This window comes from Gobio gobio (assembly GCF_949357685.1).
Source record: "Gobio gobio genome assembly, chromosome: 20".
NCBI lineage: Eukaryota > Metazoa > Chordata > Actinopteri > Cypriniformes > Gobionidae > Gobio > Gobio gobio.
Window position 1 is genome coordinate 1,539,443 of NC_137113.1, and position 17,500 is coordinate 1,556,942.

The 17,500-nt window shown below is 43.0% G+C and overlaps 2 protein-coding genes across 2 annotated transcripts in view; one reads left to right on the forward strand and one right to left on the reverse strand.

The window, feature by feature from the left end:
* LOC307143820 (very long chain fatty acid elongase 6) overlaps nucleotides 1-189 on the reverse strand; it is a 7,718-nt gene extending 7,529 nt beyond the window's left edge. The window contains exon 1 of the mRNA XM_079845588.1: nucleotides 1-189. This exon is cut by the window's left edge and continues 19 nt beyond it. Within this exon, the coding sequence (XP_079701714.1) occupies nucleotides 1-61 (61 nt within the window). The 5' untranslated portion in view covers nucleotides 62-189.
* An 11,512-nt stretch (nucleotides 190-11,701) lies between these two features.
* Nucleotides 11,702-17,500, forward strand: part of uros (uroporphyrinogen III synthase) — a 14,147-nt gene continuing 8,348 nt past the window's right edge. The window contains exons 1-2 of the mRNA XM_079845587.1: nucleotides 11,702-12,091; nucleotides 12,164-12,247. Of these exons, the coding sequence (XP_079701713.1) occupies nucleotides 12,029-12,091; nucleotides 12,164-12,247 (147 nt within the window). The 5' untranslated portion in view covers nucleotides 11,702-12,028. The remainder of the gene's footprint in view (nucleotides 12,092-12,163; nucleotides 12,248-17,500) is intronic.

Below are 17,500 nucleotides of genomic sequence, written 5' to 3' on the forward strand. Positions count from 1 at the left end.
CCAGCGCGACGCGCTCATCAAACCGACGCTCGAAGTCAAACGCGTGAAGCGAGTCGTTCATCTTCCTCTTCCTCTTCCTCTTCAGGTGAGCAGATGTTCAGGGGATGAAGGGATGAAGGTGAAGGAGAGCGGAGAGTTTCGGAGAGGTGAGGTAAGCGACACGGACACTCCTGCGCTCAACTTCATAATGATATGCGGAAGAGGGCGGAGTCAGAGCAGCGAGGCCATCCAATCACAATCAGAAGATCTGCATTTTTCATAATACGAGCGACTAAACGCTTCCCAAGTTTTATATTCATGAGAAAATACCACCATATAGAGCATATAGATATTGTACAATATTTTTTGTGAAGTGGACAGTATGAAACAAATAATAATAATATAATAATAAATATATAATATTTATATATAAAATATATATAAAATGGAGGTCTAGACTTCAACAGCTGAATTAAACTAACTCACGTACTAATCTTATCTGTGAAAGGTTATTTTTTATCTAATTTTTTAGCAAACTCAGTAATACATTCATATATATATATGCCCTTTTGTACTGTGCAGAACCTCTAGCGTCCTGAAAGGGGTTAAGAAGCGTCCAGGCCAGGTCCAGGTCTGTGTTGGACTGCTAAACTACTGAAACAAACGGACACAGCCCTGGCCTGTCAGAGGACTATAAAGCACAATTCACACTGACCCAGCGAAAGCCAACAAACACCAACTCCAGCTTTAGACTGCTGGAACACATGCGGCCACTAATGCATTCAAGTCTCATCATTTTGAATACATTTATATCTTACATATGACTTATTTATGCTTGGTAAAGTCCCACTGAAGGGCCTTGAGATGTGCAGCGTTATTCAGTGTGTTGACATGATTTCCACTGAAACTGAAGACATATTGAACAGCCACTTCCCTTTTTAAAACAGACAAAAGCGTTCAGTTTAAATCACAGCTCGCCCAGAGCCGTTGATCTGAATAAAGCCACAGTTTCCTCCTAACCTCTAAACCGTTCCCTATCCCCTATATAGTGCACTGTCTGATCGTTCCCTATCACACACACACACACACACACACACACACGTCAGATATACACTGAAGAATACACTGCATTTAGATGACTTTTCACAGATTCTAATTATATATATATATACTTATTTATTTTATGCACTGTCTGATCGTTCCCTATCCCCTATATAGTGCACTGTCTGATCGTTCCCTATCCACTATATAGTGCACAGTCTGATTGTTCCCCATCCCCTATATAGTGCACAGTCTGATTGTTCCCCATCCCCTATATAGTGCACTGTCTGATTGTTCCCCATCCCCTATATAGTGCACAGTCTGATTGTTCCCCATCCCCTATATAGTGCACAGTCTGATTGTTCCCCATCCCCTATATAGTGCACAGTCTGATTGTTCCCCATCCCCTATATAGTGCACAGTCTGATTGTTCCCCATCCCCTATATAGTGCACTGTCTGATTGTTCCCCATCCCCTATATAGTGCACAGTCTGATTGTTCCCCATCCCCTATATAGTGCACTGTCTGATTGTTCCCCATCCCCTATATAGTGCACTGTCTGATCGTTCCCCATCCCCTATATAGTGCACTGTCTGATTGTTCCCCATCCCCTATATAGTGCACAGTCTGATTGTTCCCTATCCCCTATATAGTGCACTGTCTGATCGTTCTCTATCCACTATATAGTGCACTGTCTGATCGTTCCCCATCCCCTATATAGTGCACAGTCTGATTGTTCCCCATCCCCTATATAGTGCACTGTCTGATTGTTCCCCATCCCCTATATAGTGCACAGTCTGATTGTTCCCCATCCCCTATATAGTGCACTGTCTGATCGTTCCCTATCCCCTATATAGTGCACTGTCTGATTGTTCCCCATCCCCTATATAGTGCACAGTCTGATTGTTCCCCATCCCCTATATAGTGCACTGTCTGATTGTTCCCCATCCCCTATATAGTGCACAGTCAGATTTTTCCCTATCCCCTATATAGTGCACTGTCTGATCGTTCCCTATCCCCTATATAGTGCACAGTCTGATCGTTCCCTATACCCTATAGAGTGCACTGTCTGATGGTTCCCTATCCCCTATATAGTGCACTGTCTGATTGTTCCCTATCCCCTATATAGTGCACTGTCTGATTGTTCCCCATCCCCAATATAGTGCACTGTCTGATTGTTCCCTATCCCCTATATAGTGCACTGTCTGATCGTTCCCTATCCCCTATATAGTGCACTGTCTGATTGTTCCCTATCCCCTATATAGTGCACAGTCTGATCGTTCCCCATCCCCTATATAGTGCACTGTCTGATTGTTCCCCATCCCCTATATAGTACACTGTCTAATTGTTCCCCATCCCCTATATAGTGCACTGTCTGATTGTTACCCATCCCCTATATAGTGCACTGTCTGATTGTTCCCCATCCCCTATATAGTGCACAGTCTGATTGTTCCCCATCCCCTATATAGTGCACTGTCTGATTGTTCCCCATCCCCTATATAGTGCACAGTCTGATTGTTCCCTATCCCCTATATAGTGCACTGTCTGATTGTTCCCCATCCCCTATATAGTGCACTGTCTGATTGTTCCCCATCCCCTATATAGTGCACTGTCTGATCGTTCCCTATCCCCTATATAGTGCACAGTCTGATCGTTCCCTATCCCCTATAGAGTGCACTGTCTGATGGTTCCCTATCCCCTATATAGTGCACTGTCTGATTGTTCCCTATCCCCTATATAGTGCACTGTCTGATTGTTCCCCATCCCCAATATAGTGCACTGTCTGATTGTTCCCTATCCCCTATATAGTGCACTGTCTGATCGTTCCCTATCCCCTATATAGTGCACTGTCTGATTGTTCCCTATCCCCTATATAGTGCACAGTCTGATCGTTCCCCATCCCCTATATAGTGCACTGTCTGATTGTTCCCCATCCCCTATATAGTGCACAGTCTGATTGTTCCCCATCCCCTATATAGTGCACTGTCTGATTGTTCCCCATCCCCTATATAGTGCACTGTCTGATTGTTCCCTATCCCCTATATAGTGCACTGTCTGATCGTTCCCTATCCCCTATATAGTGCACAGTCTGATTGTTCCCCATCCCCTATATAGTGCACTGTCTGATTGTTCCCCATCCCCTATATAGTGCACAGTCTGATCGTTCCCTATCCCCTATATAGTGCACAGTCTGATCGTTCCCTATCCCCTATATAGTGCACTGTCTGATTGTTCTCTATCCCCTATATAGTGCACAGTCTGATCGTTCCCTATCCCCTATATAGTGCACAGTCTGATCGTTCCCTATCCCCTATATAATGCACTGTCTGATCGTTCCCTATCCCCTATATGGTGCACAGTCTGATTGTTCCCTATCCCCTATATAGTGCACTGTCTGATCGTTCCCTATCCCCTATATAGTGCACAGTCTGATCGTTCCCCATCCCCTATATAGTGCACAGTCTGATCGTTCCCTATCCCCTATATAGTGCACAGTCTGATCGTTCCCTATCCCCTATATAGTGCACTGTCTGATCGTTCTCTATCCCCTATATAGTGCACAGTCTGATCGTTCCCTATCCCCTATATAGTGCACAGTCTGATCGTTCCCTATCCCCTATATAATGCACTGTCTGATCGTTCCCTATCCCCTATATGGTGCACAGTCTGATTGTTCCCCATCCCCTATATAGTGCACTGTCTGATTGTTCCCCATCCCCTATATAGTGCACTGTCTGATTGTTCCCTATCCCCTATATAGTGCACTGTCTGATCGTTCCCTATCCCCTATATAGTGCACTGTCTGATTGTTCCCCATCCCCTATATAGTGCACAGTCTGATCGTTCCCTATCCCCTATATAGTGCACAGTCTGATCGTTCCCTATCCCCTATATAGTGCACTGTCTGATCGTTCTCTATCCCCTATATAGTGCACAGTCTGATCGTTCCCTATCCCCTATATAGTGCACAGTCTGATCGTTCCCTATCCCCTATATAATGCACTGTCTAATCGTTCCCTATCCCCTATATGGTGCACAGTCTGATCGTTCCCTATCCCCTATATAGTGCACAGTCTGATGGTTCCCTATCCCCTATATAGTGCACAGTCTGATCGTTCCCTATCCCCTATATAGTGCACAGTCTGATCGTTCCCTATCCCCTATATAGTGCACTGTCTGATTGTTCCCAATCCCCTATATAGTGCACTGTCTGATCGTTTCCTATCCCCTATATAGTGCACTGTCTGATCGTTCCCTATCCCCTATATAGTGCACTGTCTGATGGTGTTCCCTATCCCCTATATAGTGCACTGTCTGATTGTTCCCCATCCCCTATATAGTGCACAGTCTGATCGTTCCCTATCCCCTATATAGTGCACTGTCTGATGGTTCCCTATCCCCTATATAGTGCACAGTCTGATCGTTCCCTATCCCCTATAGAGTGCACTGTCTGATGGTTCCCTATCCCCTATATAGTGCACAGTCTGATCGTTCCCTATCCCCTATATAGTGCACTGTCTGATGGTTCCCTATCCCCTATATAGTGCACAGTCTGATCGTTCCCTATCCCCTATATAGTGCACTGTATGATGGTTCCCCATCCCCTATATAGTGCACTGTCTGATGGTTCCCTATCCCCTATATAGTGCACTGTCTGATTGTTCCCCATCCCCTATATAGTGCACTGTCTGATTGTTCCCCATCCCCTATATAGTGCACAGTCTGATCGATCCCTATCCCCTATAGAGTGCACTGTCTGATTGTTCCCCATCCCCTATATAGTGCACAGTCTGATCGTTCCCTATCCCCTATATAATGCACTGTCTGATCGTTCCCTATCCCCTATATGGTGCACAGTCTGATCGTTCCCTATCCCCTATATAGTGCACAGTCTGATTGTTCCCCATCCCCTATATAGTGCACTGTCTGATTGTTCCCCATCCCCTATATAGTGCACAGTCTGATTGTTCCCCATCCCCTATATAGTGCACAGTCTGATTGTTCCCCATCCCCTATATAGTGCACTGTCTGATTGTTCCCCATCCCCTATATAGTGCACAGTCTGATTGTTCCCCATCCCCTATATAGTGCACAGTCTGATTGTTCCCCATCCCCTATATAGTGCACAGTCTGATTGTTCCCCATCCCCTATATAGTGCACAGTCTGATTGTTCCCCATCCCCTATATAGTGCACAGTCTGATTGTTCCCCATCCCCTATATAGTGCACTGTCTGATTGTTCCCCATCCCCTATATAGTACACTGTCTGATTGTTCCCATCCCCTATATAGTGCACTGTCTGATTGTTCCCCATCCCCTATATAGTGCACAGTCTGATTGTTCCCCATTCCCTATATAGTGCACAGTCTGATTGTTCCCCATCCCCTATATAGTGCACTGTCTGATTGTTCCACATCCCCTATATAGTGCACAGTCTGATTGTTCCCTATCCCCTATATAGTGCACTGTCTGATTGTTCCCCATCCCCTATATAGTGCACAGTCTGATTGTTCCCCATCCCCTATATAGTGCACAGTCTGATCGTTCCCTATCCCCTATATAGTGCACAGTCTGATTGTTCCCTATCCCCTATATAGTGCACTGTCTGATCGTTCCCTATCCCCTATATAGTGCACAGTCTGATCGTTCCCTACACCCTATAGAGTGCACTGTCTGATGGTTCCCTATCCCCTATATAGTGCACTGTCTGATTGTTCCCTATCCCCTATATAGTGCACTGTCTGATTGTTCCCCATCCCCAATATAGTGCACTGTCTGATTGTTCCCTATCCCCTATATAGTGCAATGTCTGATCGTTCCCTATCCCCTATATAGTGCACTGTCTGATTGTTCCCTATCCCCTATATAGTGCACAGTCTGATCGTTCCCCATCCCCTATATAGTGCACTGTCTGATTGTTCCCCATCCCCTATATAGTGCACAGTCTGATTGTTCCCCATTCCCTATATAGTGCACAGTCTGATTGTTCCCCATCCCCTATATAGTGCACTGTCTGATTGTTCCCCATCCCCTATATAGTACACTGTCTGATTGTTCCCCATCCCCTATATAGTGCACTGTCTGATTGTTCCCCATCCCCTATATAGTGCACAGTCTGATTGTTCCCCATCCCCTATATAGTGCACAGTCTGATTGTTCCCCATCCCCTATATAGTGCACTGTCTGATTGTTCCCCATCCCCTATATAGTGCACAGTCTGATTGTTCCCTATCCCCTATATAGTGCACTGTCTGATTGTTCCCCATCCCCTATATAGTGCACTGTCTGATTGTTCCCCATCCCCTATATGGTGCACTGTCTGATCGTTCCCTATCCCCTATATAGTGCACAGTCTGATCGTTCCCTATCCCCTATAGAGTGCACTGTCTGATGGTTCCCTATCCCCTATATAGTGCACTGTCTGATTGTTCCCTATCCCCTATATAGTGCACTGTCTGATTGTTCCCCATCCCCAATATAGTGCACTGTCTGATTGTTCCCTATCCCCTATATAGTGCACTGTCTGATCGTTCCCTATCCCCTATATAGTGCACTGTCTGATTGTTCCCTATCCCCTATATAGTGCACAGTCTGATCGTTCCCCATCCCCTATATAGTGCACTGTCTGATTGTTCCCCATCCCCTATATAGTGCACAGTCTGATTGTTCCCCATCCCCTATATAGTGCACTGTCTGATTGTTCCCCATCCCCTATATAGTGCACTGTCTGATTGTTCCCTATCCCCTATATAGTGCACTGTCTGATCGTTCCCTATCCCCTATATAGTGCACTGTCTGATTGTTCCCCATCCCCTATATAGTGCACAGTCTGATCGTTCCCTATCCCCTATATAGTGCACAGTCTGATCGTTCCCTATCCCCTATATAGTGCACTGTCTGATCGTTCTCTATCCCCTATATAGTGCACAGTCTGATCGTTCCCTATCCCCTATATAGTGCACAGTCTGATCGTTCCCTATCCCCTATATAATGCACTGTCTGATCGTTCCCTATCCCCTATATGGTGCACAGTCTGATTGTTCCCCATCCCCTATATAGTGCACTGTCTGATTGTTCCCCATCCCCTATATAGTGCACTGTCTGATTGTTCCCTATCCCCTATATAGTGCACTGTCTGATCGTTCCCTATCCCCTATATAGTGCACAGTCTGATCGTTCCCTATCCCCTATATAGTGCACAGTCTGATTGTTCCCCATCCCCTATATAGTGCACTGTCTGATTGTTCCCTATCCCCTTTATAGTGCACTGTCTGATCGTTCCCTATCCCCTATATAGTGCACTGTCTTATTGTTCCCCACCCCCTATATAGTGCACTGTCTGATTGTTCCCCATCCCCTATATAGTGCACAGTCTGATTGTTCCCCATCCCCTATATAGTGCACAGTCTGATTGTTCCCCATCCCCTATATAGTGCACTGTCTGATTGTTCCCCATCCCCTATATAGTGCACAGTCTGATTGTTCCCTATCCCCTATATAGTGCACTGTCTGATTGTTCCCCATCCCCTATATAGTGCACAGTCTGATTGTTCCCCATCCCCTATATAGTGCACAGTCTGATCGTTCCCTATCCCCTATATAGTGCACAGTCTGATTGTTCCCTATCCCCTATATAGTGCACTGTCTGATCGTTCCCTATCCCCTATATAGTGCACAGTCTGATCGTTCCCTATACCCTATAGAGTGCACTGTCTGATGGTTCCCTATCCCCTATATAGTGCACAGTCTGATCGTTCCCTATCCCCTATATAGTGCACTGTCTGATTGTTCCCCATCCCCAATATAGTGCACTGTCTGATTGTTCCCTATCCCCTATATAGTGCACTGTCTGATCGTTCCCTATCCCCTATATAGTGCACTGTCTGATTGTTCCCTATCCCCTATATAGTGCACAGTCTGATCGTTCCCCATCCCCTATATAGTGCACTGTCTGATTGTTCCCCATCCCCTATATAGTGCACAGTCTGATTGTTCCCCATTCCCTATATAGTGCACAGTCTGATTGTTCCCCATCCCCTATATAGTGCACTGTCTGATTGTTCCCCATCCCCTATATAGTACACTGTCTGATTGTTCCCCATCCCCTATATAGTGCACTGTCTGATTGTTCCCCATCCCCTATATAGTGCACAGTCTGATTGTTCCCCATCCCCTATATAGTGCACAGTCTGATTGTTCCCCATCCCCTATATAGTGCACTGTCTGATTGTTCCCCATCCCCTATATAGTGCACAGTCTGATTGTTCCCTATCCCCTATATAGTGCACTGTCTGATTGTTCCCCATCCCCTATATAGTGCACTGTCTGATTGTTCCCCATCCCCTATATGGTGCACTGTCTGATCGTTCCCTATCCCCTATATAGTGCACAGTCTGATCGTTCCCTATCCCCTATAGAGTGCACTGTCTGATGGTTCCCTATCCCCTATATAGTGCACTGTCTGATTGTTCCCTATCCCCTATATAGTGCACTGTCTGATTGTTCCCCATCCCCAATATAGTGCACTGTCTGATTGTTCCCTATCCCCTATATAGTGCACTGTCTGATCGTTCCCTATCCCCTATATAGTGCACTGTCTGATTGTTCCCTATCCCCTATATAGTGCACAGTCTGATCGTTCCCAATCCCCTATATAGTGCACTGTCTGATTGTTCCCCATCCCCTATATAGTGCACAGTCTGATTGTTCCCTATCCCCTATATAGTGCACAGTCTGATCGTTCCCCATCCCCTATATAGTGCACTGTCTGATTGTTCCCCATCCCCTATATAGTGCACTGTCTGATTGTTCCCTATCCCCTATATAGTGCACAGTCTGATTGTTCCCCATTCCCTATATAGTGCACAGTCTGATTGTTCCCCATCCCCTATATAGTGCACTGTCTGATTGTTCCCCATCCCCTATATAGTGCACTGTCTGATTGTTCCCCATCCCCTATATAGTGCACTGTCTGATTGTTCCCTATCCCCTATATAGTGCACAGTCTGATTGTTCCCCATTCCCTATATAGTGCACAGTCTGATTGTTCCCCATCCCCTATATAGTGCACTGTCTGATTGTTCCCCATCCCCTATAGTGCACTGTCTGATTGTTCCCCATCCCCTATATAGTGCACAGTCTGATCGTTCCCTATCCCCTATATAGTGCACTGTCTGATCGTTCCCCATCCCCTATATAGTGCACAGTCTGATCGTTCCCTATCCCCTATATGGTGCACAGTCTGATCGTTCCCTATCCCCTATATAGTGCACTGTCTGATCGTTCCCTATCCCCTATATGGTGCACTGTCTGATCGTTCCCCATCCCCTATATAGTGCACAGTCTGATCGTTCCCTATCCCCTATATAGTGCACTGTCTGATCGTTCCCTATCCACTATATAGTGCACTGTCTGATCGTTCCCTATCCCCTATATAGTGCACTGTCTGATCGTTCCCTATCCCCTATATGGTGCACTGTCTGATCGTTCCCTATCCCCTATATGGTGCACAGTCTGATCGTTCCCTATTCCCTATATAGTGCACTGTCTGATCGTTCCCTATCCCCTATATGGTGCACAGTCTGATCGTTCCCTATCCACTATATAGTGCACTGTCTGATCGTTCCCTATCCACTATATAGTGCACTGTCTGATCGTTCCCTATCCCCTATATGGTGCACAGTCTGATCGTTCCCTATCCCCTATATAGTGCACTGTCTGATCGTTCCCTATCCCCTATATGGTGCACAGTCTGATCGTTCCCTATCCCCTATATGGTGCACTGTCTGATCGTTCCCTATCCCCTATATGGTGCACAGTCTGATCGTTCCCTATCCCCTATATAGAGGACTGTCTGATCGTTCCCTATCCCCTATATAGTGCACAGTCTGATCGTTCCCTATCCCCTATATAGAGGACTGTCTGATCGTTCCCTATCCCCTATATGGTGCACAGTCTGATCGTTCCCTATCCCCTATATAGTGCACTGTCTGATCGTTCCCTATCCCCTATATAGTGCACAGTCTGATTGTTCCCTATCCCCTATATAGTGCACTGTCTGATCGTTCCCTATCCCCTATATAGTGCACAGTCTGATTGTTCCCTATCCCCTATATGGTGCACAGTCTGATCGTTCCCTATCCCCTATATAGTGCACTGTCTGATCGTTCCCTATCCCCTATATAGTGCACAGTCTGATCGTTCCCTATCCCCTATATAGTGCACAGTCTGATCGTTCCCCATCCCCTATATAGTGCACTGTCTGATCGTTCCCTATCCCCTATATAGTGCACAGTCTGATCGTTCCCCATCCCCTATATAGTGCACTGTCTGATCGTTCCCTATCCCCTATATAGTGCCCTGTCTGATCGTTCCCTATCCCCTATATAGTGCACAGTCTGATCGTTCCCTATCCCCTATATAGTGCACAGTCTGATTGTTCCCCATCCCCTATATAGTGCACAGTCTGATCGTTCCCCATCCCCTATATAGTGCACTGTCTGATTGTTCCCCATCCCCTATATAGTGCACAGTCTGATCGTTCCCTATCCCCTATATGGTGCACAGTCTGATCGTTCCCTATCCCCTATATAGTGCACTGTCTGATCGTTCCCTATCCCCTATATGGTGCACAGTCTGATCGTTCCCTATCCCCTATATGGTGCACTGTCTGATCGTTCCCTATCCCCTATATGGTGCACAGTCTGATCGTTCCCTATCCCCTATATAGAGGACTGTCTGATCGTTCCCTATCCCCTATATAGTGCACAGTCTGATCGTTCCCTATCCCCTATATAGAGGACTGTCTGATCGTTCCCTATCCCCTATATGGTGCACAGTCTGATCGTTCCCTATCCCCTATATAGTGCACTGTCTGATCGTTCCCTATCCCCTATATAGTGCACAGTCTGATTGTTCCCTATCCCCTATATAGTGCACTGTCTGATCGTTCCCTATCCCCTATATAGTGCACAGTCTGATTGTTCCCTATCCCCTATATGGTGCACAGTCTGATCGTTCCCTATCCCCTATATAGTGCACTGTCTGATCGTTCCCTATCCCCTATATAGTGCACAGTCTGATCGTTCCCTATCCCCTATATAGTGCACAGTCTGATCGTTCCCCATCCCCTATATAGTGCACTGTCTGATCGTTCCCTATCCCCTATATAGTGCACAGTCTGATCGTTCCCCATCCCCTATATAGTGCACTGTCTGATCGTTCCCTATCCCCTATATAGTGCCCTGTCTGATCGTTCCCTATCCCCTATATAGTGCACAGTCTGATCGTTCCCCATCCCCTATATAGTGCACTATATAGGTGCCATGTAGAAAAGGTAAACGTGTGAACGAGTGACCGATTTCAGCCTGTTTATAATGTAGGGGGCGGGGCTTCAGATTCTAGAGAGCATTTGATTGGACAGGAAATCTGATGAGAAGTGCAGAGTGATCAATGCTTATTTCTTCTAAATGTCAATTGTTTTGGAGCAACACTAGCTTATAGATAACAGTAAGACTAACTTATTCATACTAAAATACTTTTTTTTTTTTAATGTCTTCATAAATTGATTAAAAACATAAGTTACCACATCCTGCAAATATTATTATTTTGTTTTAATAATAATAAATTACTGTTTCCACTGTTAGTTCGTAAGGAGACTTTTATTTTGAAAACTCGCGCTGTTCTGTTTATGGCGTCGCTGCTGCTTCCCGCTTCACGGCTACAGTTCAAATATCACAATAAACATGCGGACAGCTGCATAAACTCACTCGCGGCTGTATGTTCTGCGGTATTTCTCAGATCATATCAAGACACAGTACATTCATGAATCATGCAAACTCTTAATCTGACCCTTGATGATGTCAGGGCATGAGTTTGCTATTGTTGTGTGTTATCAGTGTGTGACACCTTGCGCTTTCCTATGGGCGTTGTTGTGTGAATAACCGACTCCTTTAGGCATTATTTAGACATTATTAACCTTGTGTGAGTGTGTGAGGAGACCGCAAACATGAAAGTGCTGCTTCTGAAAGAGCCCAGGGAGAGTGACAGTGAAGCAGACCCTTATATCAAGGTAATGGCTCATCATGTGTGATATTAATAATCATAATAATCATGGTTTTGAGAGATTGGGCTGTTGTTTCAGGAGCTGGCCTCATGCGGACACACGGCTGCTCTGATCCCGGTTCTGTCCTTCTCGTTTGTGTGTCTGAAGGAGCTTTTGGAGAGGGTGAGTGTGGAGAACAGGTTCTGATGATGAGGATGATGATGATGAAGATCCCAAGCCCTTATGGGGCCCTAAGCAACATTTTATTTGGGGTCCCTCGATGCCACCAATACGATTGACTATTGTCAATTCTTGATAATCCGCTCAATGTTATTAGATGTAGCGTTGTTGCTTTCATCATGTCTGGCTGGCATGTTTTTACCCTTATAAAGTTTTTAATTGTAACATTAGCAAAACCCACAGGAGTGATCAGATGTTAATATTCATAACCTCACTGTTCTACAGTTCACACTGGGATATTAACTTTTTTTAAAGTAGTCTCTTATGCTGAATATGCTCACTTTCCCCCAGGATTCTATGATGAAAGAAGGTTCAAAAGAACAGCATTTCTCTGAAATAGAAAGCTTTCAAAAAATCCTAAAAACATTGTTCAACACTGATAATCATAAATGTTTCTTGAGCTCAAATCATCATATTACAATGATTTCTGAAGCATCATGTGACACTGAAGACCGTAATAATAATGATGATAAATTCAGCTTTGATCACAGGAATAAATTACAGTTTACTGTACATTCACATAGACCAGCTGTTTTAAATTATAATAATATTTCACAATATTACAGTTTTTACTGTAGCTATTTTTGATCAAATAAATGCACCCTTGGTGAGCAGAAGAGACTTATTTTAAAAACAACAAATATTAAACCGCTTTTATTTTGCTGGAAATAAACATTTATTTTTTTAGGCCTGTCAAAAGATTAATCGCGATTAATCGCATCCAAAATAAAAGTTTGTGTTTACGTAATATATGTGCGTAATATATATATATATATATATATATATATATATATATATATATATATATATATATATATATATATATATATATATATATATATATATATGTGTATATGTGTGTGTGTACTCTGTTAATTATTATTTATATATAAATACACACACATTCATGTATATATTTAAAAAATATTTGCATGTATATACTGTATATACATTTATATAATCTATAATAAATATAAATGTTTTATATATAAAAATAATATTTTTTTCTTAAATATATACATGCTTGTGTGTGTATTTATATATAAATAATAATTAACAGAGTACACACACATATATTATGTAAACACAAACTTTTATTTTGGATGCGATTAATCGTGATTAATCTTTTGACAGCCCTCATTTTTTTACATTCCATTCGACTATGTAGAAATAACCTTTTAATTTCTTAATAATAACTTCCAAAATGTCGGCTACACAAGTTATAATTCCGAGGGGACGATAAAGCTCTCGCAGAAAAACATTTCCTGAGAAACTGAAGCTACTGTAGCTACTCCGTCCTAAACATGAGCACGTCAGACAAGATATTCACACTAAACCATAGCATTCTCAAATCCATCCTTTCATAAATGGTTACCGGGCAACAGACGAGTGCGTTTTAGCGCAGATTTTCTCGCACTTTGGCCTTTGACCCCTGGCTAACAGGCGAATAGTGTCCGGCCGATGCTCATGCAGAGTCAGAAGCAATCCTGCATTTATTAGAAAACTTCACATTTTGCAGCTTATTTAGTCATTGTTTAAGGCCATTTAGCGATTTCAATTAGGGATCGACCGATATGGATTTTTTAGTGCCGATATGGATTTTTTTTTCATCAGCCTTAGCCGATGAGCGATACGAGCTGCCGATATTCTTGAGCCGATATTTGGAGCCGATACTGCTTTTCAGGGCTCTCAACCGGTTCAAGGAACGAAAACGAAAGAAAATTTAAAGGGTTAGTTCACCCAAAAATGTAAATTGTGTGATTAATGACTGAGCCTCATGTGGTTGGACACCCGTCAGACCTCCGTTCATCTTCAGACACAAATGAAGATATTTTAGTATAAATCTGATGCTCTGAAAGGCCTCCATTGGCTCAACTTTACACTCTCAAGACCCTTAAAAGACACTAAAGACTAAAGTTACAAAGTCCATCTCACTACAGCGGCTCTACAATAACTTTATGAAGACGAGAATAGTTTTTGTGCGCAAAAAAACCCTAAATTAAGACTTACATAGTGATGACGATTTCAAAACACTGCCTCATGAAGCTTCGGAGCGTTATGAATCAGTGAGTCGAATCATGATTCGGATCGTGTGTCAAACCGCCAAACTGCTGAAATTTGGCGATTCAAACTGCTGATTCGACTCACTGATTCATAACGCTCCAAACTGCTGAATTGACTCACTGATTCATAACGCTCCAAACTGCTGAATTGACTCACTGATTCATAACGCTCCAAACTGCTGATTCGACTCACTGATTCATAACGCTCCAAACTGCTGATTCGACTCACTGATTCATAACGCTCCAAACTGCTGAATTGACTCACTGATTCATAACGCTCCAAACTGCTGAATTGACTCACTGATTCATAACGCTCCAAACTGCTGATTCGACTCACTGATTCATAACGCTCCAAACTGCTGATTCGACTCACTGATTCATAACGCTCCAAACTGCTGATTCGACTCACTGATTCATAACGCTCCAAACTGCTGAATTGACTCACTGATTCATAACGCTCCAAACTGCTGATTCGACTCACTGATTCATAACGCTCCAAACTGCTGATTCGACTCACTGATTCATAACGCTCCAAACTGCTGATTCGACTCACTGATTAATAACTAGGGCTGTAATCTCCCAGTCGATTAGTCGATTATTGGTCGATACGTTCTGGCTCGACCAAAATTTTGATTGGTCGATTTTTTGCAGCGTTCATTTAATTAGTTTTTGCCGCGTTCATTTAATCAGTTTTGCCGCGCCGCGTTCATTTGATCAGGTGGAAAGCACTAATTGCTAATGGGGGTGTTTTCAGAGCACCCCTGTTTCACAGGTATCAGTCTGTCTTCAGAACACCCCCATTGTTTTCACTTCTTTTGGATTAGCCCAACCAACTGGCGAAGAGAAGTCTCTCGCCGGTCCTTTTTTTTCATTCCCCGCTGGCTCAAACGCACGACCATAGCGGTAAACTTGAGGAACGCCCATCAACATACACATGAGGGGAAGCGTCACAACACCACGCTTCAGTCGTGCCACAAAAGTGGATCTGTACTGTCCGTTTTGCCGCGTTCATTTCATCAGTTTTGCCGTGTTCATTTCATCAGTTTTGCCGCGCCGCGTTCATTTCATCAGGTGGAAAGCACTAACTGCTAATGGGGGTGTTTTCAGAGCACCCCTGTTTCACAGGTATCAGTCTGTCTTCAAAACACCCCCATTGTTTTCACTTTTGGATTAGCCCAACCCACTGGAGAAGAGAGACAGATTGAAGAAGGCTAGTTTTCTGTAACTTATATTATTTATTTAATTGTGAGAGCGTTTTTTTCTGCTCTTGATCTGGCTTGTTTAATAAATATTCATTTTTTATTAAAGTGGACGTGCCCTTTTGTGTTTAAGAGTAAAAGCTTTAAGTTAATAGTCTATTCGTGTCTCAGCCGCGAAGCTGAGCTCAGCTGATCCTATGTTCGAGCTGCACAGAGCGGCTGAAATTATACTGTCTGTCAGTTATTATAATACATATGACAAAAACAATTGTCTAAATTATGTTGCATATTCCTCAAAAGTTCTTGTGATGGTATTTAGTTGACAATAGTACTATATTTTGGGAAGTCATAGGCTATGATATTGCGCAGGTGCACGTGATGCAACGCTGTCAGAGCTGACAGACTCGTGTGTCAGACTCATTTCAGTGCAAAATAATCAGCTCAAAAACTATTTAATATACTGCAAATAGCCTACAAATTTTTTATGTTTATTTATAACTCATTTATGCAGACAACAAGGCTACCAAGTACTGCGCACAGTGCGCAGCTAATTAATTTAACTTTTTTTTCCTAACGTCATTTTTTAGTCGATTTTTAGTCGAAAATTTCAGGACTTCAGTCGACCAAGATTTTCTTTGGTTGATTACAGCCCTATTAATAACGCTCCAAACTGCTGAATTGACTCACTGATTCATAACGCTCTGAACCGCTGAATCGACTCGCTGATTCATAACGCTCTGAAGCTTCATGAGGCCGTGTTTTGAAATCGTCATCACTATATAAGTCGTTATTTAGGGTTTTTTTGCGCACAAAAACTATTCTCGTCTTCATAAAGTTATTGTAGAGCCGCTGTAGTGAGATGGACTTTGTAACTTTAGTCTTTAGTGTCTTTTAAGGGTCTTGAGAGTGTAAAGTTGAGCCAATGGAGGCCTTTCAGAGCATCAGATTTACACTAAAATATCTTCATTTGTGTCTGAAGATGAACGGAGGTCTGACGGGTGTCCAACCACATGAGGCTCAGTCATTAATGACACAATTTACATTTTTGGCTGAACTAACCCTTTAAGAGGAACAAAAACGAAAACAAAATCAATTTGAATCGTTCTGAACAGAAACGTTAATTTGAAATGAACATTAACCGGTTAATAACGTTATTTTATCGTTCTCTTTAATATTTTAGTCTGGCAGTGACCAATCATGAATAGAGTTACAGCATGTGACGTGACGGATCCAGCGAGAGTGAAATGTCATCTGTGAATCTACAGTAACGCAAGTCAGTATGAGCGCATTTACACGCCTCAAGCACATTTCTCTCCCCGCTGAGCTCATCAATGAAAGCGCAGGTATTGGAGGACATTCTTTTCAGACGTTTAAATAAGCAGTTCAGACTTTAAGCTCAAATAGTCTGATTTAGGCTAGTTTGTGGATTTCGTTTAAGCCTGTCCAAGTAGGCTATAGCATCTGTCAAACATTTGTCCTATAGTCTTTCAGATTGCCAATACAGCTCAATGTTTTCTATATAGACGGTTGATGCTTGTATTAAATGGTGTTATATTGCATTAAATGATCAAGCTTTATTAGCTGACTGAATTTGATTATGTGACGCAGTGTTTGCTTTGAAATTAGCAGTTGACGGTGCATTAAAAGATTAATGGTTATCCAGTTTATTTATTCTTTATTCATGCAATTTTTAAAACAAGTCGTGTTGAAAAAAAAGTTCTCCCTCTTCTGAAAAGATTCGGCATATAGAGGCCACTTTCAGCTCCAATAAAACAGCTCAATATTTGTCCCGCTGTTTATGCTTTGTAATTAATGCAGGTATTTCTGTTGTGGTTTTAAAAATGTTATGAAATAAATATTCAAGTTTAATTACCATGCGTTATATTATTATTGAGTGAAAATAAGTCTATTTATACATATTTGTTTAAAGTATA